The 21,007-nt window shown below is 41.8% G+C and overlaps 2 protein-coding genes across 2 annotated transcripts; one reads left to right on the top strand and one right to left on the bottom strand.

Moving 5' to 3' along the window:
* Window positions 1-2,719: 2,719 nt before the first annotated feature.
* LOC115399158 (cytochrome P450 3A30-like) lies at window positions 2,720-9,942 on the top strand. Its single transcript, XM_030106385.1, has 13 exons — window positions 2,720-2,858; window positions 2,957-3,050; window positions 3,504-3,556; window positions 4,223-4,322; window positions 5,573-5,689; window positions 6,794-6,879; window positions 7,237-7,379; window positions 7,489-7,616; window positions 7,916-8,000; window positions 8,440-8,600; window positions 8,710-8,936; window positions 9,004-9,166; window positions 9,600-9,942. The coding sequence occupies exons 1-13, from the start codon at window positions 2,791-2,793 to the stop codon at window positions 9,672-9,674; spliced, it is 1,500 nt and encodes a 499-aa protein (XP_029962245.1). The 5' UTR covers window positions 2,720-2,790; the 3' UTR covers window positions 9,675-9,942.
* A 1,995-nt stretch (window positions 9,943-11,937) lies between these two features.
* Window positions 11,938-20,594, bottom strand: desi2 (desumoylating isopeptidase 2). The gene is made up of 6 exons (XM_030107245.1): window positions 20,492-20,594; window positions 20,066-20,282; window positions 16,742-16,814; window positions 16,496-16,589; window positions 14,952-15,093; window positions 11,938-13,696 (listed from the first exon to the last, which is right to left on the bottom strand). Exons 2-6 carry the CDS (start codon window positions 20,111-20,113, stop codon window positions 13,430-13,432), a joined length of 624 nt encoding a protein of 207 aa, XP_029963105.1. The 5' UTR covers window positions 20,114-20,282; window positions 20,492-20,594; the 3' UTR covers window positions 11,938-13,429.
* Between the last annotated feature and the right edge of the window lie 413 nt (window positions 20,595-21,007).

The raw sequence follows: 21,007 nt of genomic DNA, 5'->3' as shown, positions 1-21,007 counted from the left end.
CCGTTTAGCAATCGCCTGTTGGAGTAGTTAAACCTGGAACTGATATTCAGAGAACCCTCATCGTGATAAAGATTATCCTCATCCACCTGCAGCATTGTTATGTGGAAACCTGCAGAGAAACCATCGTGAGAATCATGCTGCAACACACAACTTTACTGCCGCGCCCTCCCTTCTCAGATTTGTCTCTTTCTTTGTCTTTCAGGTCCCAAGACCCAAATGTAGAAGACACATGACTTTGCGACAATTCTGTTAAGCTTACAAATTCATGATTAAAATCCATTTAAAATAATAACATGTTAACAATACTGTATCACTTCATATCAATAATACATTAAAGCAATGGTGGTGTCAATAATCATGGGAAAGAGGTGTAATTATGAAGTGAAGATTGTGTTTCCTGATGAAGTGCTATTCTTGAAAAGGGAAATGAATTTAGATTATTCTCCTTTTTTTGCAGTCTCTCATTCAATTGTAAGAAGCAAAAATATTATATTTGCTGATCAAACAGGTTTTCCTGTAATATTGAACTATTTCACGCTTTTATAACATCCTCTTCCTGTTTTCAATGCACTGTCTTGAATGTTTGATGACACTGAATCAATGATTTGACACTATGTGCAACTTTCATCAGGTTAAATGTACCCAAATGCTCACCTGAAGGAAGGAAGTCCTGATTTCTACCACCTGGTTCAGCCGGTTGCACAGCAGCAGGTTATTATTGCATGTTTATTGCAATGACCTCAGGTTTCAGGCTTGGTCGGGACAAAGGGCAAGCTTTCCGATCTATGCTGTCATATTGCACCAGCAGATAGTCGTATTTTGAACAACCTGTGGCACTGGTAGTGAACAGTACTTGAATGCTGAAGTACTTAAGTACTGAATACTGGTGCACTGAATAGTATTTAAAAACAAATTAAAGAACGTTAAAATCCATCCTGAACCTAACCAGAAGCCAGTGGAGTGAGGAAGGCATTGGAGTCTTGTTTGTTTGTCCCTGTTTGGAGGCGAGCGGCTGTATTCTGAACAAGCTGCAGGCGGTTGAGTTCTGACTTGTCCATGCCAATGTACAAGGAAATACAATGATCCAAGCCTTTTGCAATAAAAGCATGGGTGGCCTTTTCTAGATCAGGCCTGATTGAATATGGTTTGAGTTTGAAGAGGAGCCGAAGCTGAAAGAAGCGATCCTTCAACACTGTGCTGATCTGTTTCTCGGGTTCAAACACCCCATAAAACCCAGATGCTCTTCGGAGTGTTGAAAATGTTTCATGTGTGGCTACATTTTTTTAAGTGCACTCTTGAAGCTCTATCTTCAAGGCATACCCTGATTATTTAAATACAACCAGGGTTCTTGAAACTTCTTGAAAGTAGATGTAACCCAGTTGTACTGCGTGGGGGGCGCCTCTGCAGGGGGTCATGGGGAGAGAAGACGACTGTATTTTTCACCAACTGCTCAAACATACACAGCCTTAAACAAATGGAAGACAAGAATCACATTGTTTGTTTATCTTTCTTCAACATTCACTATGAACAAGTCATCCTGACTGTGAATAAAATGCTTGAAATGAACACACAAATAAAGGAAATTCAAGGTGCAATAAAACACACACAATCAAAGTAGTCAAACAAAAACAGTGCACAACCCTCCACATTAACATGTTTTAAAAACAAAAATTGTTTAACTGGAGCTTTATCTATATTTTGTGAAACACGTAAGCTGCCAGTTACACTGCTTATCTTTAACAACAGGAAGAAAAGAATAACCAAATATGGCGACCCCAACAGAAAACACATTAAATACGGTGTCCGTGAAAGGACAAACTGCTGGATTTGCTGGGTTTAACAGAACAATATGCAGTGATACAGTACCACCTACTGGTGGGTTTCAGTTATTCCCTTAGGAAGACATTTCACTTCATTCACTCTGAAATTCTTGAAATTAAACCCGGGCACTTTAAACCCAACCTGGGTCCATCAGGACTCTTTAAAACAAAAATGAGTCATTTAAGAAAATGATGAGGAGTCTTAAAACTAGACATGGAGCCCCCGAGCAGCTCTAATCTGACCTTCAAGCCAAATTGAAGGAAATATTTTTCAAATTAGAATGAATCATTAACATTACAAGGAGCTTCACTGAACCAAGCTTTCTGAGGACCACTAAAGTGACCTCATACTCTTTCAAACAAATCTAAATTATTTGCACTGGACCTTTTACAGCAAACATGTGGCACATACCAAGTGACTTTTTTTTAGTTTGTTTTTCTATTACCTTGGTCTGGGGAGAATATTGCGAAGATTAGGAGGAAAGTCAGTTGTCCAAATGTTCACCCTATTTGTCAAGTGCATTTCTGCTGATACTTGGCATTGAGTTATCTTGAAAAAAAAAAACATCCGTGCGACATGATTGGGGTCAAGATAAGGTTAAACCTCCTCAGAGGGAAGACATGGACATAGAAATAGTTTACATAGATCAGTGACTGCACTGACGAAGCTGCCCGTGGTGAAATTTCAGTTAAAACAGAAAAAACCAAAGTTCTGTTCAACGGATCAATTATTCCTTTTTCAAACACAGGTTTTGCACATATATTAGTTTTATTTTATTTTTATTTTTTTGGGACCAGAAAAAGCCAAAGCTGTATCTACTATAATATATCTATGCTGTGGCTGGTGCGTGGTTTGTGGACTCCTCCTCCTCTTCTTCCTCCTCTTCCTCCTACTCAGATCTTTAAATGTCCGCATTTTGAACCGTCTTCCTTATTTCGAGTGTTGATTTGCCCCCAGAGAGAAGCAAAAATGATCTTCGACTTGTTTTCTCCGACCACCTGGACTTTACTGGCGCTGGTGGTAACCCTGCTGTTGCTGTGAGTTCAGGCGTCATAGTGAGAGTTCATGTTTGTGACAGAAATGTGTCACTTTATTTAACTGTGTCTTTATCTTTGATCCTGCTTTTGTATTACAGATATGGAGTCTGGCCACACAGGTATTTCAAGCGGTTGAATATACCCGGACCAACACCGCTACCTTTTGTGGGAACAATGTTTGGCTTCAGAAAGGTAAACAGAAAGTCTTTAGTTTGGCTTTTAATGGAAAATCACTGTGTCTGTGAAGCATTTAATTAAAGTGGTTTATGAATCCTGACAATCAGAGATGAGGATCTTTATTCATCGTCATTTTAAACTTGACACTGAAAGACTGATTATTTTCTTTTGGAAAAACACCAAACTGAAAAGAAAATTAGTTTAATATTTTTAAGCTTTTTTTCAATGAAACTGACCATCCCAAAACAAATGCATGCTGAATCGTAATGATAAAGAAATGTCATTCTTTACAAACTTGAAATGTTTCAATATTTTTATAAATTTGGCACAAATGTGATCTACTGTAGCCTATACTCTTATGTATATTGTGGGAAGTAAACACAAGACAGAAAATGCAATGACAAAAATTAGGTGGATTGTGTGTGAAATTTCTGTGCATTAAACCTTTCTTTCTGTGTCTTCTCTTAGGGGATTTATAAATTTGACCGAGAGTGCCAGGAGAAGTACGGGGATGTCTGGGGGTGAGTGCTGTTTCTGTGGTTTATATTGTAAAAAAACTCAAACTAAACATGAGGACTGCACTTGGTTTACCGCTCATGTTAGAAGAATCCGAAGACAATGCAATACAACCTTTTACCATCTTATCATAGTGCAGATAGTAATTTAATTTGAACTTTACATCCAGTTCAAAGGTCAGGAGATAAATCTGAGATGATCACTAAAGGAGATCATAGCCATTTAACAAAATCTGCAGTGTAAAATTGGACCTTTTGTCAACTTTAATCTGTCAAGTTATTGAAAAATTACAGTTTTCACTCATAAATGGGTTGAATATGAAAAATGAATTATAATGAAAACTGATTAGAGTGTAAAACTGAAGTTGATTATTGAAACACAGTGTTTCATTTCATATATATTTTTAAATGAATGTGGCTTTTAAAGATTTTTAAAAAATTACGTTTGATATATTTCAGCAAACATTGAATTCTATTCGACAGATCTGTTTTGTATTTTTCATTGCTGTATTTTACCACATTAGTTTTATTGCCTCCATCTGTAACTGAGCCAGATGCGCACAAGGAATGCAAATAAATTGCAATATTTAATAACCACATAGTTTATATTGTAATAAATCTTAATGTCTTAGGTGATCATGGTGTTTGTGCTGTGATGTTGTGTTTTTGCAGGCTGTTTGACGGGCGATTGCCGCTGTTAATGGTGTCCGACCCCGAGATAATTAAATCTGTGATGGTGAAGGACTGTTACTCTGTGTTCACCAACCGCAGGGTAAGACAATAGTCTTCAATTGCATAATCTGGGGAAGTCCTGAGCCTTTCTACTGTGATCTGTTATTATGTAATACGAACACAGGTAACACAAGTGGAAATCACTCAGGGAAAAACATTACCTCAATAGTTAAAACTTAGATTTTTTTAATGCACAAGAAACAATACAAACAAAAAAGCATCAACTAAGTAAATACATGACCAGGATAAGGGTAGGCATTATTTGACATTTATATTAAAACATGATTTTTGTCATAATTTCATATTATCTATTGATAGAATAAAATAATTTTAAAATAAAGGAGCATTTAATTTAGTTTGCTGGAGATAGTGTGTGTGTGTGTGTGTGTGTGTGTGTGTGTGTGTGTGTGTGTGTGTGTGTGTGTGTGTGTGTGTGTGTGTGTGTGTGTGTGTGTGTGTGTGTGTGTGTGTGTGTGTGTGTGTGTGTGTGTGTGTGTGTGTGTGTGTGTGTGTGTGTGTGTGTGTGTGTGTGTGTGTGTGTGTGTGTGTGTGTGTGTGTGTGTGTGTGTGTGTGTGCATATATATATATAATTATACATTTTACATACAGAATTCTGTTTTAATGATTGTCATGACAAATGTGTGTGTTGACCATTTGGTTGCATGAGTGCAGGCTTTGTGAAAAGTCCAATTTTGTACCTTTTTCCCCTCTTTGTGTTGTAAAGCATTGTGTGTTTATGATGTGTTCATCACTTCCTCATTTGCTCATTTTACTTTTTCACCTTGGGTTTCTAGCGAGTGTGAGATCTGGGCTGTATTTGTTCAGTTTGGTGTGTTTTATCTTGTTTGGGCTTGAAACTGTCCAATCTGACAACACTGGTGAGATTTCCAGTGAGTTGCACATTGTTGTTGTATGCTGAGAATGACTTTAGCTGAAGAGAGTAAATCTGCAGAGACCAAAAATCAAGTCTGGAACTTAGTGGAATTTAGGAAATGCTGCAGTGAGGCAGAGACACTTCGAGGCTTAAGGTCAGAGATTACGTAAGGACATGAGGTCTCGGGAAGGAAAACAGGAAATACCTCTGACTGTTACTCTAAACACAACACAGAAAGTCAGTTTCTGTAACACACAATCCCACACAAAATAATCATATATCCTATCATTTGCATGTTTCTGTCCTTTTTCCTTTAGTTTTAGTAAAATACCACAGAAAGTGAATAATGCAGAAGCACCTGCTTTCAGTGGACATGCAGGTTGTGTTTAAACATTCGGTGGTTGTCTCTTCTCAGGTGTTTGAGGGACAGAGTGGACCCATGGAAGATGCCATTACGATAGTGAAGGATGAGAGGTGGAAGCGAATTCGGGGGACGATATCCCCGTGTTTCACCAGTGGAAGACTGAAACAGGTTGGAATCACGTCCGATCACACACACGCTCTGTGTCCTGCATGAACATGGTCTCACGATCTCATGAACATGATGAATAAAAAGCAGTAGAGCGCTAATAAAGAGTCAATAAGATGATATATGAATAAAGGTCATATAAAAGTCATCTGAAATGGGAGTGGTCTGTGTTTCGAGACCTGATAGCAGAGAAAATTAGAGACTTTGACCCGTGGTTTGTTTTTCTTTGAGGCGTTTTATAACGTCATCCTGAAGGCAGAAGAGAGAGAACCTTGGCTCATGATTCATTTTGCATTTCTTTCTTTCTTTTCTCTTTCCCTTTTTTTCTTTTGTTTTTAAACTGTCCTGTTCAACATCAAAGCAGCAGAAAGGTCTGGCTGCTGTGATGTTCCAGACATATTTACTCTTCCAAGAGGAGCTTATAAGTATAAAACTCCTCTCGATCATATGATTGATGACTCTATTTTGTTTATTTTGAATACTGGTACATGATATTGTTGGACCTGACAGGGGGACAGAAAGACAGGAAGAGAGACAGAGAGTGAAGGAAACGAACAAGTGAACAAAGAAGCAAACCTAAAAAGAGGGGAGGGAAGGAAGAGAGTGCACAGATACGATGATCCTTCGATTAGAGCCGACACTCAAGACGACCTGCTACTACACCTGAACAGAGATATGACAGACAACATCCTACAGACTTCTGACCCCTGAGAAGATCAGAAGCAGGCCAGAAAGGCCCTCAGGGCCCAGACAACCAGTGGCAGTCCCGAAGTCCAGACCCCAGCCACCCACCCATTAAGACGTCTACACACCGGTCCAGAAGGTGGGCCGGCTCGGGTCCCAGGGGCCCAAAAGCCCAGGAGCTGACCCCACCCCCCTCTCAGGCACAGGGCCAGGACCATACCCAGGAGAACCGGCCCCCACAGGCGGCTGGCTCCCCAGCCTGGCTCGCCTCCCTCCCTTTCAAATTGTGTCACAGATAGTAAAAGAATTTACCGTAGCTTTCACAGTCGGTGAATTGTTTTATGACCCCGTTTGTTAAATCATAGTAACCTTTAACCTTACCTAATGCTCTTTTTACTCTTTTTTTTTTTTTTTTCGCCCCAGGTTTTTCCTCTGGTTGCTCGCTATGCAGACCGACTTATGACAAAACTTGAAAAAAGCAATCTGGAGGAGTCCGTGGACATCAAAAAGTATGTTCAGTCTCCTACATGAGCCACTGTTGTTAAGTCAATAGATGTAAAAGTACAGATCCAACTTCTTCAGTTTCTGAAATGTGCTAAAGTTATTAATTAACTTGTGATTTTATAGCATCTTCTTTTAGTGATGGGTATAATACAGAGGTGCCTGTATTCACGTGAACTCACATTATTGTGTAATGTATTAGTCAACTTGATCATTCATTAGCAACTGCATGGATACTTTTAGTAAAAAGAGATAACGGTGTACATATAAAACATTGATTTCCTCATTCAAGTGTTATTGATTGGAGTGATGACTTGTAAACTCGTTTGATCGGTTTAATTTATCCGTTTTCCTTCCTCTTGTAGATTTGTGGCACCTTACAGTTTGGACACAATAACCAGCGCGTCTTTCAGTGTGGAGACGGACTCCATAACCAACCCAAACGACCCCATCAGCATTCAAATCCAGAACGTTCTCAAATTCAGATTATGGCCTATGTTAGCAACAAGTATGAAGTTTTCCTTCTTTTCTTTTTTTTTTTTTTTTTTTTTTTTTTTTAACCCATTATCGACAGATTTGTATTTGGGATTGTCAGTCATTTGCTGTTCTCTTTGCAGTGGTTTTTCCCTTTGGTAAATATCTGCTCAAACTCCTCAAAATTGAAATGATAAACAGAACTGCCGTGGACTATTTCTACAACGTCATCAAGAAGTTTAAGGACCAGCATCTTGCAGGAAAAGAAACAGTAAGTCTAACCACTTCAAAATGTAATGGAACAATTAACCACAATCTATTATCTTTGAAAGTAGTGTAGGAGTTTGTACATATGGCTCACATGATATTTGAAAGCAGAAGGCTCTTTGTTGCAGACGAATCCTAATAGATATAAAAAATAATGAGGAACGCTGATGACACTACAAACACTCAGAATTCTGACATAAATCCAGCCACACTAGAATTAGTAGATCATCATTATTATAGTACAAATGATTGAAGATGTTTTCGGGGAAGGTTGTTTGTAAAGTGGAATGTGTTGTGATGCAGACTCGAGGAGACTTCCTGCAGGTCTTAGTTCAGAGCGAGATCCCAGAATCCGAGACCCAGAACGAAGATCAGCAGCCAGTTAAAGGTATGTTTGAGCTCACCAGACAGAGAAGACGACTGTTCATCAGTTTATGCATCGTCTGATGTTGAGCTGATGCTTTACAATGACAACTCTGAAGGAGACAATCAGCACGGGGGGCAAATTCCACAGCTCTGAATTCAGGTTTTGTTCTTTTTGACACAGTTACTGATTTCCAGTGTGACTGCTTTGTTTGGGAAAGATCCCAGCAAACAGGACTGAACTTTTTTTTTTTTTTTTTTTTACATTTACTGAAGTTTATTCTTTACTTTGAATTCGATAAGTATCTTTGACACAAGTGCAACTGCCTTTTCTCACTTATTTGCATGAATTTGTGATTTTGAGCTTGGTCTCTTTGACACACATATGTGGACTGCCACTTTTAAGTTTTTCTCATTTCACAGAACATGTAACGTTTAAATGGAAATGCTGTGTTTTGTTGCAGGTTTGACTGAACATGAGATTCTCTCTCAGGCATTTATTTTCATCTTCGGTGCCTATGAGACCACCAGCACAACTCTTTCCTTCATCTTTCACAATCTGGCAACAAACCCTGACGCACAGAAGACCTTGCAGGCGGAAATCGATAACAACCTCCAGAAAGATGTACGATCAGGCTGCAAATCATTTTGTTTCATTTGTTTTTGGTTGTTTTTTTCCCTGATCTTTGATTATTTATTTTTTTCTTCTCCTTCTTCATCGACACGTGTTCCAGGCTCCCATCACATACGAGGATCTGATTGGCCTTCAGTACCTGGACCAGGTGATCTTAGAGTCGATGCGTCTGATTCCCACCGCGCCTCGACTGGACAGGGTGTGCAAAAAGACGGTGCAGATTCAGGGCGTCACCATTCCTGAGGGAACCGTGGTTACGATTCCTGTGTCCGTCTTACACAAAGATCCCCGATACTGGAAGTCACCCGAGCTCTTCAGACCTGAGAGGTAGCCAATCAGAATCTACTTTCTCTTTCTTTAAACTTAATGATGTTCAACAGTTTGGTCTGTGCAGGTTTAATAAAGACAGCGGGGAGGAGGTGAACCCGTACGCGTTCATGCCGTTCGGGCTCGGCCCTCGGAACTGCGTGGGGATGCGCTACGCCCTCATTGTCATGAAGATGGTCATGGTCCGCCTGCTGCAGCGTTACAACGTGGAAACCTGCAAAGAAACCATGGTGAGAATCATGCTTTCATTCAGTACCACTGAAGCTACAGTGTGACAGTAGCTCAGTAGCAGGTCGTCGTATAACCGGAAGGTTAGCGGTTCGATCTGCGCTCCCGCAGGCGTAAAACTGTCGTTGTGTCCTTGGGCAAGACACTTCAACCACCTTGCCTAAGTATGAACGTAGTGTGAGAGTGAATGGTTGGTGGTGGTCAGAGGGGATAATGGTGTAGATTGGCAGCCTCGCTTCCGTCAGTCTGCCCCAGGACAACTGTGGCTATAATAGTAGCTTACCACCACCCAGTATGGTGTGAATGGGTGAATGTGATGTTGCAGTGTGAAGTGCTTTGGTCTCTGCTCATGCAGATGAAAAAGCAGTGTAGTCCATTTACCATTCTCCTGCTCCTCTGTTGGCTTCAGGATTTTCATCTTGTCTCTTCTTACAGATCCCACTGAAGCTGAACTGGATGTATCAGCCAGTCAAACCCATACAGGTGAAGTTTGTCCCAAGACATCAGTAGCCCCCTGGAGGAAGATCACCGACTATGTCTGTCTCGATTACATTGCTTTCGTAGCTACTTTGCAGCTGCTTGCAGAATCATTCTTAGTTTTAATAAGAAAACATGCACTTTTCGATAAATTGTGGTGAAAGTTTCTTTTAGCTTTCTGGATGTTTATGAATAACCTCATTGTTTAATGCAGCATTTTCTCTGTATGTCTATTTTCTCCAAATTCTGCTGCTGCACAGCTTTTGATTTTTACCGTGAAATAAACCATCATGAACCGAGACTTCAGGCGTGACACTTTTTGTGATGCGACACTTACTATTTGAAGCAAGTTTCCAAACAAAATCAGTTTTGTAAGTTGTGCTCGTGGTGAGGAGGTGGTCGAAATGTACAACTAAACAATCCAGCTGAGAGGCAAAAGGAGCATGAACATCCTGCAACTAGACCCACTTTCCACACTTTTCAATGCCGAGATCTGTTCTTTTTACTATTCATAAACAGACTTCTACAAGTTTTTGCATCATTTACTCACTAATATGGAGCATAAACTCCATTTAGACCAGAGCTGGGCAACATAAGGCCGTATGTGCCCCTTTAGTTCTGCTTTAGCGGCGCTGAAATGAAAATGTGTTACTGGCTTTATTACATCTGAAATAGGCACATCTGTCCTGTTTTTGGCCATTACTGCATTCATGGTGTTTGGCCGAGCACGCTGGCTCGCAGAGCGACTCTTATCTCACAAAAGGACGGTTAATGAAATACTTATGTGCTGAGCTTGAAATTTAGAAGAATGGAATCATGATTTTCAGACAGACTGGGAAAGCAAATGTGATGCAGAGCAACAGCAGCCCATAAAGAAAGAAAAATGTCTTAAATAATCAAGAGATACTTCTTAAAGTCAACTTAAATCTCGGCCCTCAATAGTGTTGCTACTTTTTCCATGTGGTTATTTGGAAAAAATGAGTTGCCCACCCCTGATTTAGACCACTGTGAGATATTCTTGTTGCAGTGGTGGTTTGTTGTGCTAAAATGTTAAAGTCTTGTTCACCTAGGCATTTTTATTTTCACACATTTTCTCTGAAAGCCACCCATCAGGACATTTGTTGTATAGTTTCTTTATTAAGTTTCAAACCAGGTACAAACGTATTGGGCTCCACAAGGGTCACTGTGAAACGGCTTTTTAAGTGGCTGAAGTTTCCTGACCTGTGTTCATGGTCACTCGAAAGGCTTCTGACAAAACAAACAAAAGGGTGTAGTTGTTGCTTTCTTTGGCTTAAATATTTCAGACTTTGACTGTGGTGATGTGAATATGGAGCAACAATCAACCTGGTAGATAGATGTGGTGGAAGTGTGGAAAAACAGTAAAACTGAAGGGGAAAAAAAACCCATGAAGCTATAAACATTTCAGGAAACTTCAGCACTGTAACAGTACATGTAACAACCCAGCAGAGGGCGCCATCAGCAGCAGCACCAGTGTGTGTGCATTCAAATCATAAAATGTGACATTTAAAACATGTTCACTTCTAATCAGACGATTCTGCTGGTTTTCTGCAAGGTTTCAATGGATGAGGACAAAATCAATGTTACTAAATGTATTAAAAAAAAAAAAAAGATAATGACATAAAGAAGACATGAAATCTCTTAAACGTGTCAGTATTCTTAAAAACATCCAACAAAACCTGTGCTACTTGTGCAATGTGATAATCGTCTGTGTGTGTGATGTTGGGAAGCTTGGCCCAGTTGGCAGCTCACTGATACAAAACTGTTTATAATACAAACGTGCACACACACACAGACACTCACTCACTCATTCAGTCATTCACCGGCAGGAAAACAAAAAGCAGCGGACTTACAGGTCGTAAACAAAATCATTTTCTGTGGTTTATCAAAGAGTATAAAACTGCACGGCTGAGAAGCTCTCTGGAGTGACTACTGCATTAGAAAAAAGTGACAACAGCGGCCAAAATAAAATGTGGGATTAAAAAAAGTTTCAAGGAGTACATTACAAAGCCTTCTTCTTTTAGAGTCCTGAGTTTATCAAAAATAAACAAAAAAACGGACAAAAGGCCCAAAGAGAGTCGCCGGCATGATTGGTCCTCGGTGGGACTGTGTTCAGCACATCCACAGCTCGTGTTCAGGACACCGTGGTGGAGTTTCACAGCAGGTACAACACTTTCTATGAGGTGCAGGAAGCACAGCATCTTCCTGGGAAAGTCTAAAAGTGATATCAAAAAGTCAACAACATGGCTGTGTGTCATTCTAGACCGGGCACGGATGTGAAGAAAACAATAAAAACAAGAGTGTTCAGCTTCCTTCAGAGACATTCCTAAAGATCGTAAACTCACAAAAACAGACGTCCAGATAATCTGCAACCTGCAAGAAATCTTCCACTAATTTCTAAATATAGGTCATTTCCAGCACATTTGAACCAATTTCCAGTTCAAGTTATTCTAAAAAAAAACTGAATGAGACATAAAATGAGTCAATTTTCTGGCAGTGCTGAGCAAGTAAGTGTTTCTCTGTGGTGATTATCAGGTTATAGGGTGAGACACAGGTTTAAAGGAGACCTGTTACGCTTCCTCTGTGCTTTCTCTTGCACGTAATGTTAAAAAGAAGAGAAGAAGTAGTCAGACTGTCAAAGATATGCGATATGTGTGTAACTCTTACATTACATTACGTAGATCGAATAACATTATGATTGACATGAAGACTGGAAACGGGTCATTGCTCTTTATCGGAGATATTTGACCGTATATAAGACGAATAAAATTTTTCTTTCTTACTTTTTTTCCTTTCTTCTGACTTAAAGACTTACCACAGAAACAAAAAACACAAAATGCTTGAAACAATTCAAGCATTTTGTGCTTTTGGGCACAACAGGTGTGCTTTAAAATGCATCCGATTGGCTTCAGCTGCATCAAGGGGTGTGTGTGTGTGTGTGTGTGTGTGAGAGACTGCTGTAGATAGACAGGAGAGACTCGAACATCCTTTAGTTCAGGTTGATCGCAGATATCCAGCCTGCTGTGGTAGAAAATACAAACCTAAAATAAAGGCTGAGGTCTTTGTGCACGTGGCATTTTGAGGCAAAGTGACCATTCTGCTGTTTGCTTCAGGAGCGTAGCAGCTACCAGCCACACGTAGCTGTAAAATCCATCCATCCATCCATTTTCTCCTGCTTGTCCTTTCCACGGTCGCAGGTGGCTGGAGCCAATCCCAGCTGCTGTGGGCGAGGCTGGGGGCGGGGGCGGGGGCGGGGCACACCCTGGACAGGTCGCCAGTCTGTCGCAGGGTTAACACACAGGGACATACAACCATTCACACTCACGTTCACAACTAGGACCAACTAACCCTTTTGTTTTCTGTGGGAGGGAGCCGGAGCACCCGGAGGGAACCCACACATACACGCACGCGGAGAACATGCAACAACAGCTGTAAATTCAACTTATAGAGAGACCACTTATACTTGCATATCAAGGCCGTTTTGTTGTGTGAAAATCTTTAAAAACACTCTTCTGTCTCTCTATAATATACTTTTTGTGCCTTGCATTCACATTAAACACACACCCACACACACACACACAGGGACAACATGAAAAGTTCACACAAAGGCCCCGGCTGGTATTCGAACCTCTTCAGCTCGACTCTCCTCAGTTTAGGATCGCTGCTGAACGCATTCAGTCCAGGATGAGAGAATGATTCAAAGACAGTCTGATCCAGTCGCCTGCAGCAAGTATTCAGTTACCTGACCGTGAGTCCGGCCCAGCGGGGCTCTACCGACGTGGCTGGTGGTGGCGAGAATGACTGGGTAAAGGGGTGGAGGGGCTGGAGCGGGGCGACATGGAGGCCAGCGAGGCGGAGGCCGCCGCGTCCTCCGCCTCCTCCAGGTCGGCCATCCCCTGGAGCTCCTGGCTCACGCTGGACTGTAAGGCCGGTGGGGTCAGCCACTCTTTGGGCAGGCAGCTCTGGAGGAATGGCACGCACGAGCTGACGTAGGCCAGACGGTTGACCCAGCTCGGGATCTGCCTGCCGCACAGGACCTGGGAGGGGAGGGAGAGAACGACCATTTAGTGTTCAAACAAAGACCCATAACTAGAAGTTCCAGTACAGTGAAGTCACTGGAGGTTAAAAGTAAGACCAGCATCAAGCTTTCTAAAGTCAAAATTGTCGGCAACAGAGACTAGAACTGATGATTCCCCTTTCCTGCATGTATACCAGGACAAAGACATTAGTCTACTCAGAAGATTTAGCTGCTTCTCAGCTACACTTTTGGTACTAGTAATGCATTCTGGGGCAGGTGGCTTCTGGGAAAACTCAACAGTCTGAAATGTGCTTTTATCAGAGCATTTAAACAGGTGCTTTTCCTGATGTCAGATGAAAAGGCTGGCATGGTGTATTTGCATTTAATCACAAAAAGATCTCACCAAGCACCTCGGGTTACATTTGCATGCAGCCGGCTAACGATACTACATTGTAGAACTCGTTTATATTCCATCAAATTGGAAATATTTTGAAATTAAAAAACACCTGGTTTTATCTTAACAAAGCTATTCACATTGCAGACATGTGCTTTGAGGATACGCCACTCCACACTCACAATCCAAGCTTTCAAACCACGTAGAAGCAGTGTGCAGGGCTGATAAAGCTCCCTTCATAGCACATGTCAGGTTTGATAACTGAGTAAAAGAAAAAAAAAGACGACGGCAGAGAGAGGAGACTGGAAGAGGAAGTGGAAGATAAAAGCAGCGCAAAGGTCTTCAAGAGACCTTCACAGTCAGTTTCCTCAAATTCGCTCATTTCTGAGGCCTTTTGAGAGCAACACAAGAAAACAGACATACTGCAGTCCAGTGTAGCTGAATGGTACGATGCAAAACTCAGTTTATCTTTCTACAAACTAACTAACACCATCATAGGAAAACTACTTTTCAGAGAACTTCAGGATTTGCCATTAGAAGCCAACTACTTCCAGGTCCTAATTAGTGTCTGTTGCTTTTATGTGCAAGTGTGTTCACCAGCTGGCTCCGCATGTCAGGGCTTGCATCGGTGTCCTAATCCCTAGCCAGGTGCAAGATGCTAACAGTAAGACCGCCTTCTCATTAGTCACACCAGGATAAGCTGATTGAAAACACACACACACACACTTTCATGTGTTGGTGTGTCGGGTTCAGCATGGAAGAACAAGGCCACACACGCCTTGTGGAGACACTACTTTGACTCATAAATTTGAGGCGTGCTGGTCAGTCTATCAATACGCACCCCCCCCACCAACGACATGCTGTGTTTCTGAGCACCTACCTCTGAGAGCGTCGACGAGAAGTGGTTGCAGTTCTTGTGCATGAGGTGGTAGGCGTTTCCTCTGAAATCTTTCCCCATCTCCTCCACAATTCGCTCCACGTCCTCTTCTGTGAAGTCCGTGGTGCCCAGGACTATGGACTTTCTGCAGAGATAAAGAAAGAGGAGGAAGGCGTGTGATAGTTATTAGTCACTGTTGGAAAAACCGAGCGCTTCAGCCCCCGGGGCATTCATGTTTCAAGCTCTTTTGTGCAATTGATGCATGCATATCTATCGTCAGCGACACGTGCGAGTGCATTAGGAGAACTTTGCAGCACTGATGCAAGTCTCATGAACGTCTACAAAGATGAAATAATCCCACATCCATGAGAGTATCCATCACTGACTCACTCGGTGGAGTTGAATAGAGGTCTTGGCTAATTGGGCAGACAGACAAGCTGCGTGCAAGGCATTCATCTTGTAGTATTTGGAAAATACGTGCACAACACTTGCACGCACTTTTCCTCATTCATGCACTCCGTTGCATCCTGATCGTTAAGGTTCAGGATCTCAGTCAGCTGTGAATCAAGTTTCAACAAACTCTCAACAAAACAACCCCTCCACTTGACTTTTAGCAAATTCTCTTGTGCTTAACACATTTCACAGACAACATCAGCCTTCTCGTCTGCCATACTAAGCTTATATTTCTTCATTTAAGTTAAACCAAAGGTTAAATATAACACTTAGAAGTATGTCTGATTATCCAATTTCAGGAGTCAATATCAGCTTCTGGGAAACACTACAGTGGTAAACGGTATTTTTCTGAGGCACACTTTTTGTGACTGAATCATTCAAAATACAGAATCTTTTTGCTTCAAGTTAATATTCATGGAGAGCTGATTCTTAATTCGTAAATGTTAAGTCTTTCTTCATAAACCATTATTTGAAAAGCCAAAGACATGGTTTACCACAATCATCTCATCTCTCCATGTTCCCATCAGTCGCACATTCCCTGCATGACTTTTTTTCCTCATCGTGAAATTAAAATTAAGTATGGCGATGTCAGTTAAAGAGGGAGCTCGATTCACCGGTCCGGGACACATGACAGAGGATGATGTACAGACATTCGTATCAGATGATCCATGCTTACGGTGTAGCAGCCAGTGTGGAGACAGAGAAAGAGTGTGCGTGTGTGTGCGTGCGTGCGTGCGTGCGTGTGTTTGTCTGTATGTGTGCACGACAGGCTGAGTCTGTGTTGAACCACAGCGCAGATCAACTAGAGCAGAAGTAACACAGCGGCTGTGGGTATGCAGACACACACCGAACTGATTGAGCTGACTGGGTGCTTGACTGTTTTAACTGACTCCAAAATGCTCCAGATCTACTGGACTTTGGTGAGAGAAATGTCTCACATTCACCAATTATTGCGCTTATTTTCAACTGAAATTCAAATCACACAATGGGTAGAAAAACGCTGACTCTTGTAAATGAAGGACATTGTGTGATAACAGGTAACAGGGAGGTATTACCCCTGCCTGTGTGGAACAGACCAAAGATCACACACTTACTTGAACTTAAAGGTCATTCCGAGCTCGCTGGCCTCGCCTGGCGTCATCTCAAAGATCCCTGAGAGCGGGTACGGGTGTCCACCATAGGCAAACTCTGAACACACACAAAAATGCAAATCAAGAATTAGTTCGTCATCGATTCACAAGATGTCCTTCCCTGATAATTTTATACGAATTGTGTACTCTATGAGAAAGTGGCATCGTCCTGATCTTCAGCAGGTGGGACATATTTGTGGACTGCATTACCTCTTCCATAGATCTCAATCCCTGAGTGAAAGACTCCGATGCCAAGCGAGCTGGTGAACTCATTGATCCAGTACTAAAGAAAGAGAAACAGTGAGGTATCTGTTAGTAACTGTACTATACATTCACAGCGATACTGACAGTATTTACAAAACAAGGTGCATGCAGTCAGAATTTTGTTGTCTGTTTTTGACGCTCATGAGAAACTCCTTGTACAGTCATATCAAAAAAGCCCTGTAACGACTAGTAAAGCTTTGCTTCTCTTCTTTCTGCTGGTTTGAATTTATCAGACGTCATAAATGAACTTGGAGTTTTGACCATGAGGAGCACACATGCCAAATTCAGTCTGCGGCGACAAAACACACGCAGTGATGCTTAGGAACTCCAAGGCCACATTAAGCAAAGTGCAGTGAGCGCCTTGTACAGGTGGCCAGTTCAAGTCAGGGCTAAAGTGGACAAACAATCATACATTCATAACTGCAGTCACTTTAGAGACACTGATGCACAGTGTTTGGCACTGCACCACTGTGCAGCCCACAGTGTTTTTTCCATCGAGTCATTCAAATCCACAGATTTCACACACATATGTTCGCATCAGAGCTGCAGCTGTTTGTCTGATCTGGAGACTCAGTGCGGTCTGTTTCTTCAACAGTCACTTCTCTGATCAACTGTGAATGCTTCATTCTGCTGACTTTAAACTCTGGAAACAGGCAATGCATCAGCTTTTCATGAATGCAGCTCACCGTTTGAGGACTTCAGTAGATCGCATCCTCAAAACTTGAGCGACCAAAGAAACCACCAACCAGGTGCAACACCAACTTTGGAGATATTATAAAGGAATAAATCTACGCTACAATGCAGAATAATTGGCTGGCTGCTTTTTATGCAGCGGTAACGATGAAAGACAGCCAGTTTTTTGTGTGTATCTTTGCTCTCTCACTACATCAAAACTCGTCCAAACCTGCAGAGATTTCGGTTCAACATTTTGCAGCATCGTGCTCTACAGGCAGAAGTTTCAGTTGAATCCAGAAGGCGCACTGTGCACTCCACATTACCTCGTCAACTTGAAGTTAAAGAAGAAGTGGAATCCTGTGTGCGGCACGTCCCTGAAAGCTACTCCGCAGCATCCGCAGCGTGACTCTGCAGCCAACACAGAGTAACACAGTCTGCCCGGCAGTGATCTGGCTACGCTACCTACGCTGTCAGCCCTGATGTCCCGACACATTTTCTCACACTCACAGATAAAGCAAGCGTAGTGTGCTGGCAGGAAGGCAGACAGGTGGTGTGCAGATAATGCTGCCTCATTAGAGCAGCGTCGTAAAGCACTTAGAGCTGCCCAGGAAATCCACTTAGTGGAGACGGGATTGGGACGGTGGGGAAGAACTGACGGTATGGGAGTTAAAAGAAAGGAGAGGGGGCAGCGTCTTCTCTTGTGTCATGTCACAGGATTGATGCTTGAATAGAAAGGGGGTTTGAGCTTTGTAAAGAGTCAGATTCAAAGGAGAAACTACAGAACAGGCGGATTCAAATGCCACTTAAAATGCCGCCATGTTGGAGATTGCCACACTGGTTAGTCTGTTGCATAAAATCGACTTAAAAACGCAATAGGGACAGATTTTTCATCAAAATGAAGAGAAATATGTGTTCCTTCCCTGTATGAGGCATACTGTCTTCGCTCTGCTAGTCACTTCAGTGGACAGACGTGAGAAACACCACCACCTCACAGTCTTCCGTACTTTGTTTTTTTCCCCCTGTGGGTCAGTTTGCCAACAATACAAAGCAATTCAATCAGTCTCTCGCTTAGGGTTAGCCTTTAGTATGTGCCCACTCTCCCGCAGCACTCCAGCTTTGAGCAGTCCCTTTTTAAAGAAAGCACAAGCTGGATGAAAAGATCGCAATCTGCTTGCAACTGCAAACAAGCCAAAAAAACTTGTTTCCAAACTATTAGAAATACCACAAACATGCACAGGGGCGTGTGGATGATCTGCACGCACAAGCATGGACCACTAAATTCTATAAAAGATGTGAAACAGACACATTCCTCCTGCCTCTCCCAAACTGAAAGTCTTTTCAAAGCATGTGGATATGTCCGAGTAGCTTTTGTGAAGCGTTTCATGTGTTGAGAGATGCAGCAAAGGCCGGCAGCTGTTCACATGAACGGAGGTGAGAGCAAGATAAGAGCTCTTCGGACTTTACAGAGTAGAAACTAGTGCGGACATAAAGTTAAGTGACAAACGAGGAGGAAGTAAAAGAAATGGACGGCAGAAGAGGAAGGAAATGAAAGGTTATGACCAAGAGAAGAGAAACAAAAGATGAAGAATCAAGTATGAAAAACACTCCCAATATTCTCTGACTGAACGATGACTGAATTGAGGTACAAGATCCCTAAAGGCTGAAGGGGTTTTAAAGCCCCTCATAAGCTGACACAGCAAATCCATATCAATCAACGATTGTCATACTGATCAATTTCCAGACCCCACTCCCCGTCTTGAGTCACCTCAGTCTGGTGACAACACAGTGAGTCAAATTCAACCTCTGCTTCGCTCTGGAACAAAGAGCAGCACATCAAGAGTCCTAATCAGGAGAGACAGCCTCCTGCTGTCACCTCCACTCTTCTATTTCAGCAGCAGACCCGTTCCCATCTTGATATGGGAATCACAACATAAGAGCACTGAATAAGTAGCCAAAATGAAGTAATCTAATCCAGGTTTCAAGTTCAATTTTTTTGAAACCCTGCTTCTTCTGAACACACAAATGATTTTTTAGTTGTGTTGAGGGAAAATTCCAGGAAAGCAAGCATACATTACATTCCAATATAACCATACATATTATGTTAAGTCAACTTTTAGGCCAGTTTCAAAACTGGGATAGGTGAAGACAAACTCTGAACACAAACAGACCAATGGAAATTATGTGTTTAAGCAATTCAGTTTTTCATCTCTTCTATCTTCTTTCCCAATTTAGATTTTACAGGACAGGACTTTGTAAGCATTCTTTTTAAATTTGCTGTTTGAAAGCAATCAATCTGATCATGATAGGAGAGATGATAACTAGTTTTAGTCTTTTTTTGTGGTTAAACTAAAACCTGGGGCTAAACAGGTGAATTTCTGGCTAAATCACCACATTTGTGCATTAATAGTATATGCCGAATTAAAAAATCTTTTGAAAAAAAATGTATCAAACGTTCAATTTCCACGCTTAAAATTCTGACAAATCGTTAAAACAGTCTTTTCTTAACGGGGCGTCGTCCCGTTGGATTTGTTGACATAATCATTGTACTGTTGTACTTTTGGGGCTTTTTAAAGCAGGGGACTGATGTGGACTTACCATGTCGTAGACATTTAGGATGATCGGCTCGTTTGCCATCTCTGGCATCAGGATTTCCTCTCCTCGCGTCCCTTCTTCTCAGCGGCTCCCTTCCTCTGCACTCCCCGGTCAGCAAGCTCCGTTCCCCGGAGCGAAGATCCAAACTCTCGCGCTCTAAAAATAGACCTCCTCAAGCACTTTCGCGACAGGCGTTCGGTCTGGTGGTTCAATCTCACAACTGCAGGTTAAAATAAATAAATAAATCATTCTTGTGTGCTCCAGCATCTGCCGGGCTTTGTCCGAATCCTCGGCGACGGAGCGGCTCGTCGGGACGGACTGAATCCGCTCCTGCTGCTGCCGAGGTCGGGGTGAAAAACTGACTTCACCGTGGGGGACCCGGTCTTCCAGCGGGAGAACTTGTTTGGAAAAAACTAAAGCTCATCTTACCTACGGAACTTCTCGGAGATGATAGCAAACAGTGAGACTGTAAAACGTGATTTTCCTCGGTGAAAACAGCGATAAACCTCCTACACAGACGCGCTCGTAGCAACTGTAGGACAAGTGACTGGAGCCACTCTGTGGCGAGGAGTGGCTTCGTGACGTCACCGGTGACGTCATCAAACTTCTCGTGACGACGGAGTTGAAGTCCCCTATTTGTCCCACAGGGGGAGACTGCAGCGTTCCAGCAGCACAGAGGGAAGAAACATAAATAGAATAGAAATGTGAAATGTGAAAATTTACAAAGCCCAGCCATCACAGAAAAATTTAATATGATTAAATATAAATTAAGGACAGATATATCATTAAATAAATAACAGATATATACCAAAAGATATAAATTAAATACACATTTAATATACATTTAAGACAGACAGATATGTACAATATAATAATGATAACAGCTATAAAGTAAATATAATTTAAATATACATTTAAGACATAAACATATATACGATATAATAA

Source organism: Salarias fasciatus, chromosome 13 (assembly GCF_902148845.1).
Source record: "Salarias fasciatus chromosome 13, fSalaFa1.1, whole genome shotgun sequence".
Classification (NCBI taxonomy): domain Eukaryota; kingdom Metazoa; phylum Chordata; class Actinopteri; order Blenniiformes; family Blenniidae; genus Salarias; species Salarias fasciatus.
The sequence above is the reverse complement of the archived record's forward strand: the minus strand, read 5'-3'. Positions and strand labels throughout refer to the sequence as shown.